The sequence below is a fragment of the Tachypleus tridentatus genome, chromosome 7 (assembly GCF_004210375.1).
Source record: "Tachypleus tridentatus isolate NWPU-2018 chromosome 7, ASM421037v1, whole genome shotgun sequence".
Classification (NCBI taxonomy): domain Eukaryota; kingdom Metazoa; phylum Arthropoda; class Merostomata; order Xiphosura; family Limulidae; genus Tachypleus; species Tachypleus tridentatus.
In genome coordinates this window covers 193912250-193934900 of record NC_134831.1, presented here as the reverse complement: position 1 = coordinate 193934900, position 22651 = coordinate 193912250, and the positions used below count along the sequence as shown (strand labels likewise).

General features: G+C 35.9%; 1 protein-coding gene across 2 annotated transcripts in view; it reads right to left on the bottom strand.

The window, feature by feature from the left end:
* The window catches only part of LOC143257604 (sestrin-1-like), a 50836-nt gene extending 28544 nt beyond the window's left edge, over positions 1 to 22292 (bottom strand). The window contains exons 1-2 of one of the 2 annotated variants that reach the window (XM_076516583.1): positions 22015 to 22292; positions 18702 to 18783 (exon numbers count right to left, since the gene is read on the bottom strand). In XM_076516583.1, coding sequence (XP_076372698.1) covers positions 18702 to 18704 — 3 coding nt within the window. In that variant the 5' untranslated portion in view covers positions 18705 to 18783; positions 22015 to 22292. Of the gene's footprint in view, positions 1 to 18701; positions 18784 to 18868; positions 19354 to 22014 lie in introns of those variants that run through there. The other variant, XM_076516584.1, reaches the window with a different exon arrangement.
* Between the last annotated feature and the right edge of the window lie 359 nt (positions 22293 to 22651).

Sequence of the window (22651 nt, the reverse complement as noted above, 5' to 3'; positions counted from 1 at the left end):
CCAGTCATTTTGAGTTATAAAACGCCGAATCCCCTTGATATACACACACATATATAGCTCATTGTGTAGCTTTGTGCTAAATTCTAAAACAAAACAATATATATATATATACACACATATATATGTTTTTAAATTTCAAATATATTTTCCTTCAAGTAAAAAATAATAAAATTTCATATACAAGGAAAAAAGTAGTTCGGCTTATTCTGCAGTGTTAAACTGTAAACAAACTACCCGCAATATACATTATTTAATACTCTTTCTGCGTAGGAATAGTCTGTGAGTATACACCTGCATTTTACAAAGTTAGGCCTTCTGTTTGGAGACGCCATGATGTGAAATAATATTTCCATTATTCAGTGATGACGAGAAAACCCACTTATAGGAAATATATATATATAAAAACGGCTGGTTTGGGTTGAGAAAATTGTTATGTAGAGGAGCAAACCACGTTTCGACCTTCTTCGGTCATCGTCAGGTTAACAAAGAAAGAAAGAGGTAACTGGCAGATAGCTGACCATGTTTGAATGGGGTTGTGTAACTGAGTGTAGGAATGTAGAGGGCGTGCTTTTAGATGTTGGATTATATTTATTAATATGGGTATAAAGGTGTTCCTTTGTGTTGGTTTCTTTTGGGCTTGAGTTGTTGTATAAGTAAGGCTTCTTTAATTTTGCGTTTGTTTATGTTTGTTTCTTTATTTAGTATTTGGGTGTTTTTTTATGATTATGTTGTGTTTATTTTATTTGCAGTGTTCGAAAACGTGTGAAGGTGACTTTTTGTGTTCTTTGAATTTAGTTTCCATTTTTCTACTTGTTTCTCCAATATAGAAGTCGTGGCAGTTATCACATTGTATTTTATAAATAATGTTGGTGTGGTGTTTGTCAGTGTAGTTTTTACAGAGTATAGACCTTAGTTTTGTGCTTGGTTTTTGAATAAATTTGTTATTAACTAGAATGTCATATTTTGTTACTAGTTTTTGCCAAATGTTGGTTATTTTCCTGCTGATGTCAGGAATATATGGTATGCAGCAGTATATGGTTTTGTGATTTTTTGATTCGTGAGATATATTTACTTTTGTTAGTTGATTTTGCTTTTTGTCTAGGTGTGTGTGTGTATAATGTTTTCTACGGTTTGTAAAGAAAACTTATTGATGTTGGTCTATCTCGGCTGTACCATCCTCTAAGTAAAACTAAAACTATTAAATAAAAAAAAATTAAATCCAGACCTTACCATTTTTATATCTACCAAGTTGAAAAAACTCACTAAACTTTACTGATTGGGAGTATTTGTCATGTCAAATAATTTAAAGAAACATCTTTAATGTTTAAACTGCCTTGACGTAAAACAAGAAGTTGTTGCAGTTTATCTGTATTTATGTATTTTAATTTGTGTCACTCTCTTTCTACGGAATATTTTTTTAAATATAGAACAACTGCTGTTCTAACATACATCAATGTGACACACAATGCAACTTTGTATTCTACCCAGTTTATTAACTTATTACTATCATATACTTTGTTCATGTCATCACAAAATACTAATTTATGTGAAAAGAAACAGCTAGTGATTTCTTTAGGCTACGTACCACACATTAATAAAATCAAATATTCAACTGTGTTGTCGGTACACTTTAGTCGTCGTCTGTTGATCAGTCATCACTTGATAAGACTGAGAAACAACCAACAATTTCAAGCTCCAGTAATCGGTTACCCTCTAAGTACTTTTTACATGGAGTGATAAGTAAACATATTGTAAACAAGAGGAATTAACAGCTGCTATGAGAGATGGTAAAACGTGTTCGCGAATGAATCACTCAGTACATCAGAACGTAAACTGTTCTAAGAAAGTTCTGAAACGGTACACGTTAAGTTTAACCACAAGATCATTCACAGCTTCACTCTAATCATATTTTATTTTCGTCATTTTATATTTTTAAAGGATGTTAGACAGCCCAGATTAACACTACAACACTCTTGGTATGTCCTCTCATTCTCTACATAGTTACAATACAACACTCTTGGTATACCCTCTCATTCTCTACATAGTTACAATACAACACTCTTGGTATATCCTCTCATTCTCTACATAGTTACAATACAACACTCTTGGTATATCCTCTCATTCTCTACATAGTTACAATACAACACTCTTGGTATATCCTCTTATTCTCTACATAGGTACACTATAGCATTCTTGGTATATCCTCTTATTCTCTACATAGGTACACTATAGCATTCTTGGTATATCCTCTTATTCTCTACATAGGTACACTATAGCATTCTTGGTATATCCTCTCATTCTCTACATACTTACATTACAACACTCTTGGTATGTCCTCTCATCCTCTACATAGTTCCTCTACAACACTCTTGGTTATCCTCTTATTTTCTACACAGTTACACTACAATTTCAGTATATTTCTTGATAAAGGTCTACCCGATAATCATCGACATTTCAGAGGCCGGGCAAAGGGGTTTATGAGAGGGTCTGTCTGTCCGTCAATTCCTTTACTAACACAAAATAATCGGTTTACTCGACAATGTAAACCGTAATGGAATATAAATACGTACATAATTTTCCATTTAAGAACTTTCTTCATGTACATGCTATTACAAAACATTCTAGTTAATCTCAATTCAGCACAAGTCTTGGAGAACGTGAGGAGAGTGAATTTGCCTTTAGTGCGAAAGTCCTGGAAGAGGGAAGTTAGGCTTATGATATTCTTCAGACAGAAGTGAAATGCTTTATTTTGACAATGCCATTGTACAGGCTGTTTGAAAAATAATACAAAAATTGTCTTATACGTTTTCACTTGTTGTTAATCCCCATAAAAGTGGTCGGCGGGATTTAGGATCAATATGGAGGGGTGGGTGGGACACGTAGTTGTGAATGTCGTGTTTATACTGTAGGGGTGGGTGGGACACGTAGTTGTGAATGTTTATACTGTAGGGGTGGGTGGGACACGTAGTTGTGAATGTTTATACTGTAGGGGTGGGTGGGACACGTAGTTGTGAATGTTTATACTGTAGGGGTGGGTGGGACACGTAGTTGTGAATGTCGTGTTTATACTGTAGGGGTGGGTGGGACACGTAGTTGTGAATGTTTATACTGTAGGGGTGGGTGGGACACGTAGTTGTGAATGTTTATACTGTAGGGGTGGGTGGGACACGTAGTTGTGAATGTCGTGTTTATACTGTAGGGGTGGGTGGGACACGTAGTTGTGAATGTTTATACTGTGTTTTACCAGAGAAAAAGAAGTGGAGTTTTCGTCCGGTTCGCCTTCCTGGTAATTCCGCTTATGATAGAGAACCTATAAGTAATTGAAGTTGACAGTTTTCACTGATTCCTACACATTAACCGATCTTATTTTGATGGAGAGAAAGATGAAAAATTTTGTTTGTCTGCTTGTCGTTAAGCTCAAAGCTACACAGTGGGCTATCTGTGCTGTGCCCACCATATATATAGAAAACCGATCTTTAGTATCGTAAGCCTTCAACTTTACTGCCGGGGGAAGGAGGAGAAATATGAAATAGTGTTCCAGAAAAATAACAAAACACATTGAAAATCCTTATATGTTATCTAGAACACCTAATCTTCATAAACTTGTTTCTATAGCGAAATGTAGCTCTCTTAGGACAAGGTGGTTTCAAAAAATAATCATTTTAAATATGGGGCAAAGGTTTCCTTTACAACCATCTTGTAGACAGATAGGACAAGGAAAGTTTATCTTGTTAAGAACACTAATTTAGTGATTTTTCTTCTACTTTATCTTTCTTGTTAGGTATACATTTGATGAAACCCTGGGTTTCTTAGCAACTTGCTGAGAAAATATGATAAAGACATTACTTGAGAGTGGCCAGAAGCCTCAGCAGTCGACCAGCAAATACGAACTCTGGAAAGATTATAATACGAACAATAAACATTGTCTACTTCATGTATAACTCGAGACTATTAGCCAAAAGACCCAATAATCATTACTTAGGGCTTCTGGCAGGTGAACCCTGGTCGTGTTACGCTCTGATTAACCGGGACAAACTTTCTGTGGAAGGTTAGGCCTCTTTTAAACTAGATTATTACATGTTTCTGACTTTGATCATATATTAGTCTACACGCGAACTGAGCGTGCTTCGACGAATGAGAAATTTCTCACCATTTAACTACGGACGTGGATAGTATAAAATTTAGTTAAAATAGACTTGACGTGTGTAAAACTGCTAACGTTATACGACCTCTACAGACAAGACAGGTTATGAAGGAAAGGCTTAGCTCTCAACCGAAAGCCACAGGGGACAAGATGAACAGACAACCTGTCAATAAATCTGCAGCTGTCTGAGATGTTTCTTATGACATTTTCTACTACTCCTGCCTATGAAAAGGTCTAGTATAGAGTATCCATCGGATGGGATATTTACCAGGTTTGTTTATGTCTTAATGGCACAAACAAATAACGATATAAGACAAATGTACCTTTAACTTGCTGCGTTGCACGTACGACCCAACAACTGTACACAGCATCGCACAATGTTTAATTATATCAAAGCCACTGAGACCAACCGCCACTTTCCATAATTTAGAACTAATAATCAATGGGAAACCAGCCAGTTAGTACCACCTTAATACCCACTTATCACGCTAGTGGATTACCTATCACTCTTATAACGCACCCACAGCCTAATGTTAGGGGAATATTTCGTGATATCGCACGAATCCGAATCCGAGTCGCTAGCTCCGAAATCTATAGCTCTGCTACAAAGACAAACAAAGGAAGTACTGCAGAACATGCCGCTCGAGGATGGTGCAATCTTTTCTGGTCGCTGGAACCGGTGGTAGAAAAATTTCGAGATAGGATGTATCGTGGCCACAGATTATTTGTTGAAGTTTTTTTTTATATATAAAAAACATGCATTTAACAGTAGTTTTGTTAACAATTAACAGCACGAGTTCCGAATTAAGAAAAAACAAGTTTCCATACTAACAGGTGAATAGATAAAAATCTCATAAAGATATAAGCAGCTAGTCGTCATCACCACCGCCAACTTTTGGGCTACTCTCTCTCTTACTAACAAATAGTGGGATTGGTCGTAATATTATAACGTCTCCACGACTGAAAGGGCGATCATGTTTGGTAGGACGATGATTCGAACGGGCGACTCCAAAATTGTGAGTCGAGCTCCCTAACTAACTGCCTGGCCATGTTAAGCGAATCATCTAGTCGTTTCGTAGCATTCAAGAGGTTAAAAAATGTCCCATAAGGTACTTAACATAATATATCTGAAACTTACAACTTGGAACAACAGTGGCAAACTGGAAATAACCAAGTAGGGTTAAGTATGGGAAAAGGTGGAGTGACGTCATGGCAGATCAACATGAGAACCAAAAAGTGTTTTTTTTTTCTTTTGGTGGTCGGTTGTGACGTCATTCAACATTTTCTCACATTTAACTTTACTTGGTCATTTACAGTTGATCTTTGATGAGTAAAGGTCCATCTTTCGAAAGGATCGGTCACAGAATTTTGTATTTTTTTTTCTTAATTTGATTTTCTGAATCTCCGTATTTCTCTGACGTCACGAACGCAGGACAACGGGTATGGTAACTCTTTCCAATATCATCTTCTGCTCAGAACCAGTATTCATGTTAAATAATAGTTTGGATCGCTCAAGGTTATATCTCCGTTAGTTTATTATATCACTAGTTGATAGGAGCTCTACGTCTCAAAACTCGCTTTTTTCTGGTTTAAAAGTTTATCACGTGTTGTTCTATTTGTTAAATTTCCAAAAGCGTCATTGCTATAACATAAACTCAGAAGAAGTAAGTAAAAATTAAACTGACAAACGTAAAAGAAGAAGCAGGTTGTTGATTTTAGTACACTCTCGTCCAAAGTGTTCGGCGGAATGTTCCAAACAGACTGAACATGACTAATCCTAACAAGTTCAGCATGAGTGTCAGCGGCTTATCCATCAAACAAACGATCAGTCAGAAAAAGAGTCGGGTATGGGTGAACAATAAATAACTTCTTGCTGCCACTGCTGACTGAAAATTAAAAACATCAGACACACTCAAAGTAGCTACTCTCCTACACAGAGTCAGACTCATACAAAGTTGTTACTCTCCAAGATAGAGTCAGACACACCCAAAGTTGTTACTCTCCAACATAGAGTCAGACTCATACAAAGTTGTTACGCTCCAACATAGAGTCAGACACACGCAAAGTTGTTACTCTCCAAATGAGTTATTGTTAGTATGGAGTTTATAAACGACCTAGAGTTCCAGAAACAAGTGGTGGCATAATGGTAATCTTTATAAAGGGGTGGGGAGTTGCGTCCTGCCAGCTATAATATACGTCTAGAAAAGGATGGTCAGTTTTTCTTCACTAAAATGACGTTCCTGTTTCCCTAACCGTTTAATACACACATATATTTATGTTTACATTCGAACACGGGTACAATGATCTATTTCACAGTCTCTCGTTTCTCGGTTGGTATGAACTTCTCACATTTAGTAAATGCAAAATATAGACTCTTCCCTCTCCACTAGAAGATCCTGGCAACGCATACAATAACTTGAACAGAATTGTATTGGATTATTTAATTAGTTTAATTACGTAGGAAGAGTTCAACGTACAACGCCTAAATCCGGGGTCCTATTCACCGAGGCCTAGTATGGCCAGGTAGTCAGGACGCTCGACTTGTTATATGAGGGCCGCGGGTTCGAATCCCCGTCACACCAAACATGCTCACTCTTTCAGCCATGGGGGCGTTATAACGTGATGGTCAATCCCACTATTCTTTGGCAAAAGAGTAGCCCGAGAGTTGGTGGTGATGACTAGCTGCCTTCCCTCTAGTCTTACACTGTTAAATTAGGGACGGCTAGCGGAGATAGCCCTCGTGTTGTTTGGACAAAATTTCAAACAAACCCAAACCTATTCACCACGTGGTCACAGCACATAGACCAATGTGGCTTTCCTTTGACACAAACAGATAGTCAGATTCTGCACGCGCGCATAGTATGAATAAATTTAGGTATCTTTCTATGTTTGTCTATCTTTAAGCCAAAAGGTATACAACGGACTTTTTTATTTCCCTCTCACCGCGGGTTTATAGTTATTAGTCATCACACTTACTGCTGAGCCACGGAGAGCATATTTCATAGACGGAACGTTTCAATAAATATGAGAAAGTTGAGTTGCATCAAACTATTGGAATTAAAACAACTCAGATAAACGGGGACAGAAACGGATCTTAACCTTCAAGGAAAAATGCCATTCTCTAATAGATTTATCATAAGGATGAAATTGAAAATAAAAACTGCCTGTCTTTAACAGGCACACATACACGTTTCTTGAGTGGTCGAGTAATAAGACTCTTGTTAGTTCATTCTTGGAGGTTTCACATCTTGAAGTAAGGGAGACGTGATGCTCGGTTCCCTGATGTAGACACAAGAGATAGCCCAATGTGGCTTCATTCTAAAGCAAACAAAACATTCGACACTTAATCAGAAGACAAACAATATCAAGCAAGAAATTACAAAATGTCAACCAAATTACAGAGAAACTTTAATGAATATGGGAGTTAACATCAACAATTTGTGGCAAACCGTCCTCATTCCAGTAGCTGGAAGCAAATGTTATTCGCAAAATAAACAGGAAAAAATTTATTTTCCAGAAGAAGAATTATGTGAGAAGCAACGAGGGATATTAGAGATGATGAAACAACAACAAAATAGGAGATTCTCTGGAGTCTTAGTTGTAAGAATACAATGAATAGCAATGCCTCATTTAGGGTTCAATGAACTACATGGAAACTCAAAGAGAACGAAGTTCTGCGATATTTGTTGGGACGTAAATTAAACTGTCCTCTTTTTATCGTTGTAACGATTAAGCTGCATATGTTCTTATCCGCTTATACTACTTCTATAATGATGCAATAATACAGCTTTATCAAAAGGAGACAACGTGAAAAACCGTATTATCAAATATCTGGGTGTGAGATTTACAAATACGTCTTATATAGGGTGTTTCAAAAACTCTACAAAAGATTTTCAATATGTTTACCATCATCCACAATCAAAATATGAAGCCCAACTTGAAACGAAACAACTGCATATATCGTATTTTCTACACAGTGTCCATTACTTCTTGCAAAATTCCGCATCTTAAAAAATAACCAGTCTCACATTGTTAGAAGAGAAATAAGGGTTTGTGTGTGTGTGTGTGTGTATGTATTAAGTTTGCGGTGCGATGTGATTCTTAAACACACTGCACAAACAGCCACACTTTCATGGTTTGGAGCTAAATTCTAGACGTGTTTCTGGTGAAGTGTTCTTCTCTAGCGTAATTAATTGTTTGAGAGATATAACTTTCAGTATGAAGTTTCCTTCATAATAATTTTAAACTCTCATTTTAAAACTAAAATTTGGTCATTTAAAAATCACACTGTCGAAACTCTTAAGTGTGTAGCTTACAAACAATATTGTTAAAGCTCTATATGTAGCTTACAAACAATACTGTTAAAGTTGTGAGTGTGTAACTTACAAACAGTACTGTTAAAGCTCTAAGTGTGTCACTCACAAACAATACTCTTAAGGCTCTGAGTGTGTAGCTTACAAACAATACTATTAAAGCTCTGAGTGTGTCGCTTACGAACAATACTGTTAAAGCTCTAAGTGTGTCACTTACAAACATTACTGTTAAAGCTCTGAGTATACAGCTTACAAACAATACTGTTAAAACTCTAAGCATGTACTTTACAAAGAATACTATTGAAGCTCTGAGTGTGTAGCTTACAGAGAATACTGTTAAAGCTCCAAGTATGTCGCTTACAAACATTGCTGTTAAAACCGTGTGTGTGTAGCTTACAAACAATATTGTTAAGGCTCTGAGTATATATATCTTACAAAAAATGCTGTGGAAGTGCGGATGGTGATATATAATGAACCGCTTCAAATTTCCTTGCATAAAATAATATTATTCTTTAAGAATGTCTACACGTTAACGTATCACTCTTTCTGATTTCTTCAACACACGTGCCACAATCTAGTCCATTAAATTATCCGAAAACACCTCAAGTTAGCCTAAATCGAAATAGGTACAATATAAAATTTACATTTTCTATCTTTCTATTAATTATAACGAATCCAGTTATCTGTAGTTTAGTACAGTACAATTTAAACCTACATTTGAAACACGTTTTTACACTTTGTCCTAATCATTAATCTAGTTATCTATTTCAGTACAGAACACTTTAAACTTCCCCAGTTTTAGTTGTTGTTCCGATTCAATTATCAAAGTAGCTGTTTGAAGCATAGTTCAAGACTATGCTCGCCAGTCTTGCAATAGAGGAAATGTTTTTTTGTAGATTTGACTCAGTTTGTTCCATACATTTAAGTCGCAATTAATACTGAAACAAAGCTGTCACAGTATTTTGTATAGTGTCAGAAACAATGGAATATTTTAACGTAAAGGTAAAAAGACCTTCTTTCGCCCGTATAATAGAATGTAATAATTTGGTAGAATAGATTAAAACACGGCACTGCACTCAAACCAGTGTTGATAATAATAGTTATTTAAAGTTTACATCTGACTGGAGCCTATAGAAACATTAGTCACCAACAAATACAACATAAGTATGGGCAATAAACCGAGCTGCAGTATGCGCCGATAATGCCAACCGGTCACGCTTCGTGCGCAGAGGATAAACCTCGAACAACCAATAGCAGCCAAAGACGCTGTTGCTAAGGCAGCAAGTTCGTTGTCGATAGCTGCTGTTCTTGCAGCAGAGCGAAAACGATTGTGTTTTAATGTATAATGAGAAATTTATGGTTTCTGAGAAAGAGATACGACGATAGATGGTCACGTATATACGTTTTTACACTGGCAAAGACAATCCAGTTAATAAAAATATATGTATACAATTGTTACATATAAACTAGGAAACAGTCAAAATAGAAGGGAAACGTTAAAAACATGAAAATAAGACATGAAAACAAAACAAACACGAACCCTTGAAATATGACAAAAAAGGTCAGGAAAAACATTGAGAGGTAATCGTACAAGATGGTCGCTCGAACAGATAAGGAATATTCAAATATGATGAAACAGCGTTCATACAGAAGCTAGGAATCGACCAATGAAACAAGAACGTATAAAGCAGCCGAGACCGAAATACGTTCAGGCACATGAAACAATGTGATAACAAGACACAAATGGAAGAAACAATCTAAAATAGTGAAGTACAGCCGCAACAACCCTATGAGACGAAGAGCGCTAACAAACATACAAAATAAGCCCGTGAAACTATAAAACAAAACAGATTCGAGAAAAACATAACTCAAATGTTTTACGTTTGTTTGCTGAGGACAAAGTTACACAATGGACTATCCATTGTATGTATACTACTGGTATCGAAACCAGGGTTTTAACGTTATCAGTTAACAGACTTTCCGCTGAGCCACTGGGAGGCATGAAACATATAGGTGAAACAATATAACAAGATAAGGACGTGAAACAATATGACAAGGTAGGGACGTGAAACAATAAAACAAGGTAGGAACATGAAACAATGAGACAAGGTAGGAATGTGAAACAATGTGAAAAGGTAAGGATGTGAAACAATATAACAAAGAAATCACAACTTGTGGAAATACTAAATAAGACAGCTAGGTGACAAGATAAATATATTAAACACGGAATGAGAAAGAGGCAGGTCGTAACTAGTTCTGTTTATTCATTTGTATAGCCAGGTTGATGGACAGTTTGGTTAAAAAGTTATATATAGTCGGATAAAGTAATAAGTACTTCCCATTTGTATGTTTAATCACGAAGCTACTTATTTCTATATACGCTTATTAAAGAGCCTGTGTGAACAGAGAAGAAATAACACACTGTTCCTTAACCTTTAGACAGATGTTTGAGAGGGAAACTTGCACCTCCCTGGTAACGTTTAACACTCTACCGTGATTCCACTAACGTGTGACACGTGCGTAAAGTCTAGTGGTTTCAAAAGCTCACAGACTATGGCTAAGTTCTATACGGTCGCGTTACAATCAGGGAAATAGTAGAAAATAATGTAATTCTAACTGTCCAGAGACGTAGGAAATGGGGGTTAACTCCCATTTTCCAGTCTGCCTCAGTAAAAATGCATGAATTAGGACAATTACTGTCAGGAAAAGTAACAGAATGCATACAATTTAATTCATAACCCAAGAGCTTCCAACGCTCTGGAACGAACCTGAATATAAGGCGTAATGAGGGCGTTTCTGGTGCACATTAACTCGCTTTTCTCGGTCATATATACATTGTCCCTCCCCTTTTTAATGTATCCCCTGCACCTCTAATATTCAATAATGATTTTTTTCTTCTTCAACTATTGCATTACACAATGGTACCCTTTTCCCTTTGATCCCTCACGGTGTCCACTTCTACAGAACAAATGAGATTCTGAATTAGATGACATGTAAAACTTGTAAAACGCGAAAATCTTGTACGAAAGAACAAATAAAAGTAAAACCAAACCAACGTTGCTGGTTTAGAGTTATTGGTAATTATTAGGTCCAGACAACAGGCTGGGTATTTATACGAATAATATTTATTACGAATACATTTACCTTAACCCTTCATAAGAGAAGAAAGAATTAAACTTGGTCAAACACGTTTCCCACAACCAGTAATCATTATTTAATTTTATTCCACCCCCAGTGACACAGCAGTATGTCTGTGAACTTACAACGCTAGAATCCGGGTTTCGATACCTGGGCAGAACCCAGATAGCCCATTGTGTTGCTTTGTGCTTAATTACAAACAAACAATTAATTTTATTCCCCAAAAGGAAACCCTGGTAGGCAAAAAAAGAAACTACAATAAAATAAATACTCTTATGTTTTTGCTTCTTTGGTTTGAGTCACTCCTGTGACTTCATATATACAGAAGATAGTATCATTGTCTATCAAACAATACTTTACTTTTGAAGAAAGACACTACTGTAACTTCATATACAGCAGACAGTACCACTAAGTATTCAACAATACTTTACTATTGAAGAGAGACACTACTGTGACTTCATATACAGCAAGTAGTACCACTAACTATCCAACAATACTTTATTTTTGAAGAAAGGCACTACTGTGACTTCATATATACAAAAGATACACCCTTGTGCAAATTAATTGAAACAAATGGTCATTTTACAATTTTTTTCAGCATGGCGGCCGGTGCAGGTTCGCTGGACCCGCTGATTTCCTTTAATAGTCATTTTTTCACACAGACGGCGTCATTAGCTGTGTTTTGCAGTAGGGTCGATCTATTTTTGGGATATATGACGAAATTTTGAGGAATATTACGTCATTCGAATTTGCGTTAGAAGGGCAAGGAGACCAGTCAAAAAACAACTTCTTACCAACTCAATAAAGAAAAAACGGTATCAATGGGGTCTGAAATACAAGAACTGGACGCAAGAACAATGGAGGAAGGTGTTATTCAGTGACGAGACTCATTTCTTTGTACAGGGTCAAAGAAGTCTGCGTGTTCGCAGATATCCAGGTGAGAAACTTCGAGAATCTCACATCAATCAGTTCGTAAAACATCCCTTGAGAAAGATGTTGTGGGGCTTTTTCAGCTACTATGGCGTCGGAGGCTTACATATCGTAGAAGGTATGATGCGAGGACCACAGTACATCAAAGTTTTGCAGAGAAGAGTCGTTCCAGAATTGAAAAAGAGATTTCCAGATGGATCTGGCATTTTTCAGCAAGATCTGGCTCTGTGCCACACATCGAAACTTGTGAAGAATTTTATGACTACAACGCGAATAGAGGTGCAGGACTGGCCTGGAAACTCTCCGGACTTAAATCCTATTGAAAATCTTTGGGTGATTTGTAAAGAAAGACTTCGGGAAAAGACTGTACTACGAAAGATAAGCTAATTGAGGCCATAATTAAGGTGTGGTACCGCGATACAAAAATTAGTAAAGATTGCAATCAACTCGTGGACTCGATGCCAAAGCGGATTAATAATCTTCTGAAAAACAAAGGCGGTCATATCATATATTAACTTGTAAGTAACTTTTGGATTCTCAGAAATAAAACGCAAAAATTTGAAAAAAATCGTAATTTTCCATCTTGTTTCAATTAATTTTCACAAGGGTGTAGCATCATTGTCTGTCAAACAATATTTTCTTTTTAAAGAAAGGTACTCCTGTGACTTCATATATAGCAGGTAGTACCATTAACTACCCAACAATACTTTCCTATTAAAAAATGTTTTACTGTGACTTCAAATACAGCAGATGGCAGCACTAACTATCAAACAATACTTTCCTTTTAAAGAAAGACATTAATGTGACTTTTATACAGCGGGCAGTACCAATAACTATCCAACAATACATCATTTCTTTTTCAAATTCCTTTGATTAAGTTAAAAGGCATCTGAGTGAGGTTTTTATGACAGCGGTAGAATTAGGGAACAAAAGCATAAAATTTGGGAGGGTAGGAGACAGCTTCAGCTAAGACAGTTTTATTTTTCTAACATAGTGGTTAGCCTTCGAAATGGATTGCCTTCAGATGTTGTAGAGGAAGGATATTTAAGTGAGTTTACGTAAAAACTTGATACATTTACAAATGATAAGGGCTAGTTTTGAGTTGAATTTTAATTATTTAATAGTTTAATTTGGTTTATAGGATGACACAGCCTAGATGGAACAATAAGTTCTTTGTTGTCCTTAAACATTACGTTACAATGAAATAAATATTGTGGTGTGCGTGTTTGTTTTTAATTTCGTGTAAAGTTACACGAGGGCTATCTACGCTAGCTGTCCCTCATTTAGCAGTGTAAGTCTAGAGGGAAAGCAGCTAGTCATCACCACCCACTGCTAACTCTTGGGCTACTCTTTTACCAATTAATAGTGGGATTGATCGAACGTTATAACGCCCCCATGCCATATTTGGTGTGATGGTGGAAATTGGATAAACAGGCCTTGACAATGTAATGTCTCGATGGCGCCATCTATCAATATTGATCTTGTTTTACAAAAATATTTTGGCAGTCAAATTGCACATCTAAACTTAAGATTCTTATTACCAAGGGTGAAATTTTTCAAAAAAAAAAAAAAAAGAAAGAGAAAAGTAGAGGTACTCAGCTGGGTGAAGCGGATCCATTTTTGAAGAAAAATAAAACTTGGCCGTTGAAGTTGATGAAAATATTAGAGATTCTAGAAGCTGTACATTCCACTTTCCAGTAAAGTCGTGGCTCGTGTTGAACTATTATATTAACACATCAAACTTTACAGTAACATCTTCAACATATCCCTTGGTGATAATAAAAAAACTACAGAGGATATAAAACAATAAATAAATCGCACGACAGAAAGTCGACAACCCTAGTGATAAAACCTTTCTATATTTACGTATTTGTATATCAGTAGCATTATATAACACAGTGATATATTCTACATTTACGTACTGATATATCCGTAACATAGTATAACACATTAATATATTCTATAGGAAGACTATATTATTATTTCAACACATCCATAGCACTATACTAACTTAATATATCCATGAGATTATAGTAGCATCTCAATACATCATTATATTAAAGTCGTTAAACATTCATGAGTAAAAAATCACAATTGCAAAAACGTTTGCAAGAACATAAATGCATTTGATAGTTTTTAAAAATCGTGCATTAAATACGGATATTACTATAGGGAAAGAGTGGCAATGAAAGACCACGTCCACTTATTATATTTTAATGATCATTATTGTTATTGGACTGAGATGACAACCGTTTCTATTCATCCTAAAATGTAACTTCTAGAGTCTTTTACCACACGATTATTAGATATGTCATAATATCTTTTTATTAAACACACGCAAGGGTTACACTTTATAATATGTAAAACATAGTACGAATAGCTTGTTATCGAATATTAAGTATTATATAAAACTGTCCACTTGGAACTGTGCATAAGGGATAATTCGTTTCCGCTATTTAAGCAAAGTTAAAGAAGGCTCCCTTCTTCTCCCAGTTATCCATCGGCATGACTGCGGACTGCGCTAGAAACCTGGTTTTGATACCCGTGGTGGGCAGAACACAAATAGCCCATTGCTTAGCTTTGTGCTTAACTTCAAACACTTCAAACTTTGACAGTGATGTCTATTTCGTGATTGTTAATATTTAATTGTTAATATTTTACAGACTAACATGTATAATATCCCACAGAGGAACTGATAAACAAATTGATAATTATATTAATAGTAACGAGAAATAAAATTGTTTGGAATTTTTGTTATGTTACATTTATTTTCTAGAGCTAGCAGCCAAGCTTCCCAGGGTTGCAAAGCAATGTGACAATATTGTTATTAAGTTAAACATCATGTGACCGAGACTTTTTCCTAGCAATATAAGTAAGCTTAGCATAGCCTGATGGTTAGGACGCTCGACTCTCAATCACCGACTCTGCAGGTCACCGGTTCGAATCCCTGTCCCGTGCTCGACCTTTCAACCGTGGGGGAGTTATAACGTTCAGTCAATCCCATCGTTCATTAGTAAAACAGTAGCCCAAGAGTTGGCGTGGATGCTGATAACTAGCTGTCTTTCCTGTAATCTTATACTGCTAAATGGAGTTGGCTGGCGCAGAAAGTCTTCTTGTAGCTTTGCGCGAAATTCCAAACAAACCAACAGAACGAAAAAAACGAACATACAAATAAAAACTATTTTTCCAACAGGCAAAGCGTAATGGTAGGATCTGTTGTCCCAGACGAAATAAATTCCACATAACTGCACGCATAATGTTAATTAATTAGAAGCTTTAACTTGCAACTTATATAAACAGTAACATGTTTATTGGAACAACTGAGTTTATTTCAGATACATGTAAGATAGAACTCGGCCACGAACTTCGTGCTATCATTATCTAGGTTTCTGTCATTCCTTGTTGCCAGAACAATCTGATTGGAGAAAGTGACAACTTAGTAGCAAGCTGATAAAATCCGACAGCCACGTGCAACACGTGTTTATAATTGTACATTCGAGTCTAGTGCAAAACAAAAAAATCATGCAGTCCAGCATTCTTCTGAAAGCACAAGAATCACGTGAGTAATGACGTAAGAAAGAAAGTGGTACAAATATTGATAAATCGCTTATAAACGTTTTTCGCGCAGTCCATCCACGCTTACGAATATTTTCCAAAAATAGCTTTATAATGGACACGTGAAAAACGGTGTTCGAAATTTTAAATATGTAAGAATAAGACGAAATTACTGCATATAAGTATTTTATTCCCTTCAGTTCGTTCAATGAAACTTTCTAAGGAATATTTTCACTTTTCTGTCTCAAAGTTTTTTGTATTTTCGAATGGAAGAAAATTAAACATTTCAAAGGCTACAAAATGACGTTAACTCGACAGAGGAATATACCTCAGTCGGCAAAAAGTTGTTGTTTGTTAAGCACAAAGCTACACAATGTGTTATCTGTGTTCTGCCTACCATGTGTATCGAAATCCGGTTTTTTGCGCTGTAAGTCCGCAGACATACCGCTATACCACTCTATGATACGAAATGAAATAGCAATAAAGAATATATATCCGAGATATGCTAATACCGATACAACTTGAAGACAAGTTGTTGCTGACTTTTTTAAAAACCTTAATGCAGGCCAAACTTTATGCACCAAGCTGTCATTTTAAAACAACTAAATAACTTCGCTTTGTTCAAAGTTTGAGGGCGCGCCGAGGAAATCTTGGCAGGTTTTTTCAAAGCTAACATTGAGTAAGTAAATGCTTTTATAAGCTGAAATTATAGCTAAAGTCCTGACATTTTTATTTGACTTTTTATCACAATAATGACCGTCCGTTTAATATTTTTCTTCGTCCTACTAAACATGCTCATCTTTTTAGCCGTGGGAACGATACAATGTGACGGCCAATCCAACTATTTGTAGCCTAAGAGTTGGCGATGGGTGATGATGACTAGCTGCCTTCCTTCTAGTTTTACACTGCTAAATTAGAGACGGCTAGCACAGATAGCCCTCGTGTAGCTGTAGGTGAAATTTAAAACAACGCTCTCTCCTATTTATTTCTATCCAACTTCAATGTCTTGCAAAATTACTATAACACATAAGATTATAATACACTATATTACTGTAGCACACTAGATTATAACACATATTTCTGTAGCACATTAGATTACTGTAAAACAATAAATTACTGTAACACACGAGATTATAACACATATTTCTGTAGCACACTAGATTACTGTAAAACAATAAATTACTGTAACACACGAGATTATAACACATATTTCTGTAGCACACTAGATTACTCTAAAACAATAAATTACTGTAACACATGAGATTATAACACATATTTCTGTAGCACACTAGATTACCTTAACAGAATAAAAATGCCACGCGATTAATTTTTTTAAAGATTTGAAACTAATGGTAATTCAAAAATAAGTGAGGTACAGAACTTTTGTAAAATCGGTAGTTTCACTGACTAACAATATTCAGAAGTTAAACTGTTGTTCCAACCACCTTTGATGTGTGTTTTGAAGGAAGTAAGTTGCCATCTTTAACTTGGAGGATCCTGTTGACCAAGGAACAAGTTGACAAGAAGATTAATTATTGCCAGAAACAGAATTAGGCAAACACGTAATTAAATGTGACAATCTACTGGAGAGCTCTTATCAACGGATGACGACAGGTGGCCACTCCGAAAATATCACAATTACTATTGAAACCCTGAAACCACCACAATGCCCTTGGATAAGTCTCTTCAAATTTTAAACATATTTTCTTAAACTTTATATGCATAAAACTGTTTATGGGTTCATTTATTTGTTGGTTACATGGTCTCTAATGGGTTACTACTCTCTCACACATACACAGAAGTGTAAAAATAATCAGTATTACAGTTAATTCCACTATCTACAACTGCTCGAGTTTCCTAGGAAGCTTTACGTAGGAATTTCTCCATCCAATTTTTTAAGTCATTTCTTTACAATAAATGTCCTCCACCCCCAGTGACTCAGCAGTATGTCTGCGGATTTACAACGCCAAAAATCGGGTTTCAACAACGGCGCTGGGTACACCACAGAAAGCCCATATGTGTCTTACCAATCACAGGTATCAAAACCTATTTTAACATTACAGGCCATCAAATTTACCGCTCAACCACTGGAAAGCTCAGGGAACTATATCTGGGAATATTTAGAATGATCGTTTTCTCGATGGGTGTGAACCAAACATAAACGAGGAAGTTAAAACGTGTTAGTAGGGGCAAATAACATTAATCACCGAAAAAAAAAGAGATAAGTTTTAAAAATTGATAAACGAAAGTTATGGTAAGCTAAAGGCATTTTGTGTGAAGTTCTAATCAGTTCACATACTGGTGCCGGAATATTAGTATCACAACTTTCTCTGCAGACGTTTACAGTCATTAAAGGGTTAAGTTTCTGAAGGTTCTTAGTGCTTCTGATACATGAGATAACATATGACACATGGTGTTTCTAAGACTGAAAGGGCATGCTATCGATGACAGGTATTCGAAACCGCAACCCTCAAATTGCGAGACAAGTGTCTCTAACCACCAGACTATGGCAGGCCTATCGCCGAAAAAAACAGACATAATCGTTTCAGTGTTAGAATCATAGTAATCATCTTTCCGAGATGGTGTTCTCAAACTTACAACGATGACTAGCAGACACTCACCATTAAAGAGACTTGTATCCTTTAGTGAAACAATGGAACTGGAACCCCAGAATAACTGCGAAGGAACTGTTACGCGACACATCTAGAAAGAGAGAAACATATATACAATAAATCAAAGATGTAGGAAAACTTTGGAAGTAAAAGAAAAAAAGTTTCAAATAACTTACCAGCTTTTTTAATTAGTAAAATTATCGTAAACATCAAGATACTTGAAAACTTCCACGAAATATCTGAAATATATATATAAGTATTTTGGTTCCATGAGAGAGATGTTAGTTAAAAGGTCGGGTTTGGTAATAATAACTTTGAACTATTGACCAGCATGAAGGCAGGACCAGCACCTGTCGTCACTCAGGCTTTGTTCTGTTCATTGAGCCAAAGGAAGGAATTAACTATTACTTTTATAACGCGCACGTAGCTGAAAGTGTGTTAAGTAACATCACGTCTCAAATCCAGCGCTTCGATTCGAAGCATGCCCTACTAAAAATGTCGAGCTTTTTAATATCTAACGAGGAAAAATTCGCTATAAATCACAATTTTCTCGCTTAAGCCTAAAAATGCTTTGACTTTTGTCACTTTGAGTTCGTTATTGTTAAGCGCAAAACTACACAATGGGATCACTGTGTTCTGCCCACTACGCATATCGAAACCCGATTTTTGGCGTTATAAACCTGGGCTATTTATGGAAGGAGAACGGGTTAATCAAGCGCTAAAAATAAACGGTGTGTAAATACTATGTAAAAAAGTAACGTTCCATCCACAGCTTCTATATCAACGATTTATTTTAATTAAAATGTGCACATTTTGTAAATGAATAAAACATTTGCTGACAGCGTTCGGTAAGAAGTACTAATAACAAATATGGTTTTGTTTTGCACCAAATTGATTACGTTACAAATTCACGAAAGATGTAAACCCACTGCTGAATTATAACATTGCAAAAGTAAACAAGCTATAATCAGACCCACAGACTCAGTCGGTGAGTTACGATTTGGAAACAAACACTCGTCTCTTTGTTTAAAATTTTCGTGAAAAGCAACAAAGGGCGACCTGAGCATAGCTGTTTTTAATTTTGAAGCGATAGACTAGAAAGAAAGCAGCTAATAAACAGCACCCATCTCCTACATATAGTAAAATTTGGCTGTCACTATTATGTAGCGTATACCAGAAGTCCCCCGAAATAAGAAGTACATGTTTGTTTTTGACAATAACTGGACGCGAATCAGGACCTTTGTATTTACAGTTGAGTCTTAATCACCAGGCCACAGCTAGCCATTAATATATATATATATATATATGTAAGTAATTCATGGATAATCTCATAAACTAAAGCAGTTTTTTAATATATGTGTGTGTGTTTTCTTATAGCAAAACCACATCGGGTTATCTACTATGTCCACTGAGAAGAATCGAACCCCTGATTTTAGCGTTGTAAATCAGAAGATTTTCTGCTGTCCCAGCGGGGAATATTTTAATATCTAATATTAGAACTTTGTTATAGATAATCATCATAATGTACAAAGTTACCCCATAAAATAACCACGAGAAGTACCATACAACATAAAATTATTGCAGAAACCGCACTGATGCTTTAGAAATGGAAGATGCAAAATGACCATCTACTGGGTTTGAAAAAACTATTGAAACATGTAGGACCCTTTATTTTATATAGACTTATGGCGAGGAATGGATTTTTTTCTTGTCGGATAATTTATATATATAAACCTAATCAAAATCCCTACTGAAGCCAATAGGTTTATTTCAAACATCAAGGCCTGGCATGGCCAAGCGCGTTAAGGCGTGCGACTCGTAATCTGAGGGTCGCGGGTTCGCATCCCCGTCGCGCCAAACATGCTCGCCTTTTCAGCCGTGGAGGCGTTATAATGTGGCGGTCAATCCCACTATTCGTTGGTAAAAGAGTAGCCCAAGAGTTGGCGGTGGGTGGTGATGACTAGCTGCCTTCCCTCTAGTCTTACACTGCTAAATTAGGGACGGCTAGCGCAGATAGCCCTCGAGTAGCTTTGTGCGAAATTCAAAAACAAACAAACAAAAAAACAAATACTGTTCTATACTTGTATTCGAGAACTTCAAAAAGAGTTTTATGAAATTCGAGCATCGTATAAAACCTTAACGTGCTTTAGATATTTTTTTTATTCGTGGAATGTAAATAGAAGCCGTTTATAAATCAGACATAAATGAACGCCGAATTATATTACCTATAGATGACAAATCAATCAGAACACTTCCTAACTGTTCACAGTGACTGCACTCAGACCAGAAACTTCCGGTGTTTTTTGAATAATTATGCCAGATATGATCCTTTCTAATGCGGTGCTTATTGAACACGAATCTCATCCCTTATGAACTTGGCCTAACATAACAAAATTTGTTGTATTTATATCAATCATGCTAACGACACTCTTCCTTTCTAATGTAGCCTTAACAGTTAATACGACAAATTTCCGGTGTTTATAACTTCTCCCTTTATGAATTGAGCCTAAAACAATAGAACTTTCGGTTATATATCAATCATCTTGTCACCAATATTAATGTTTAAATAAGCCTTCCATGACAAAAATTCCAGTTCGTTTAAATCATATCCAATGTCTTTATACAAGTTAACTTCCGATATTTGTATCAGTTACCTTGGCATCAATATCCCTTTGTAATTAGGCTTAAAACAACAGATCTTCTAGAATCTATAGGTTAGTCAAGTTACATTAATTTTAGCGTAGGCATAACAACAGAACTTTCAATGTTTATTTAACTTGCTTTATCAGAATTATAGTCCATTTGGGTTAAGCCTAACACAAAAAACAACCAATTAATATCGGCATACATAATATCTAAAATTTTATTTTAATTACTGTGGCTAGTACTCACACTTATTCATAAATAATGTGGCTGTAATGACAACTAGTTTGAATTACAAGCACGATGTAAGACAGGAAGAATAGTTTAAGTGAAATAACAGTCTTCTTAAAGAATACTTAACATCCAGTGGTTTGTTTTTAACTTCAATATTCCAAAATGCCCTCTCTAAATTATGCCTATTGCGGGAACCGAGTCCCTAATTTCAACAAAATAAGCCCTCAAACGTTGAGTTGACAGCAGGTCGATAGCTTGAACTTCATTTGTTCAGTTTTCTTGTTTCCTGAAAGTCAGATACGTGTAGTGTAGGACAAAATATAACTTATTTTAATGTCTTCCCTTAGCACTTACAACTGTAGAACAAAATATAATTTACTGTAGTTGTGTAGACATACACTTTTAACACAATTTCAACTTACTGTAATAGGACAAACATACTTACCTACGTTTTCTCCGAACAGTTCTAAGCCTAAAGTGACATGGTCTAATTTATTAAAACATGTTTATAATGCGTGTTTTAAAAATCTAACAGTCTTACACTTACACCATATATATAAAAAATCCACTTATTATTCTTTTTCGCGATCTATTTTTAAAACAGCATTAAAACTGACATACTGTACTCTTAATTTTATGCCAACACTAGGAAATTTTAAAGAGAGATTCCTGTGAGATACAGAGTTGAAACTAGCACCTCTTAATGCCAAATTTCCCGTTTGTGTCTGAGCCAAGCCATTTCATAGTTGTACAGAAACCGAGAACGCAATGCCTATTTAAATACGCAGTCAGTAACACGAAACAAAAAAACTAAGACATGAAGATTTTCAGTCTAAAGAGCGATGTATTAAACAGAGACAGTTTTATACGTAAAGTACTTTTTAACTATCAAATTACAGACTTATTTATATACCATTCGTTACCGGTGGGGTCCACGTATCGGATAATATTGAATCAATGAATATTGTTGTTTTGCTGCTATGACATTCGCCGTAAAGAACCTCCTGTAAATATTATGTGAAATCACTAACCTTCTGTGTAAAGTACACGTAGTAATTAAGTGGGATTAACGAGGAAGAGGT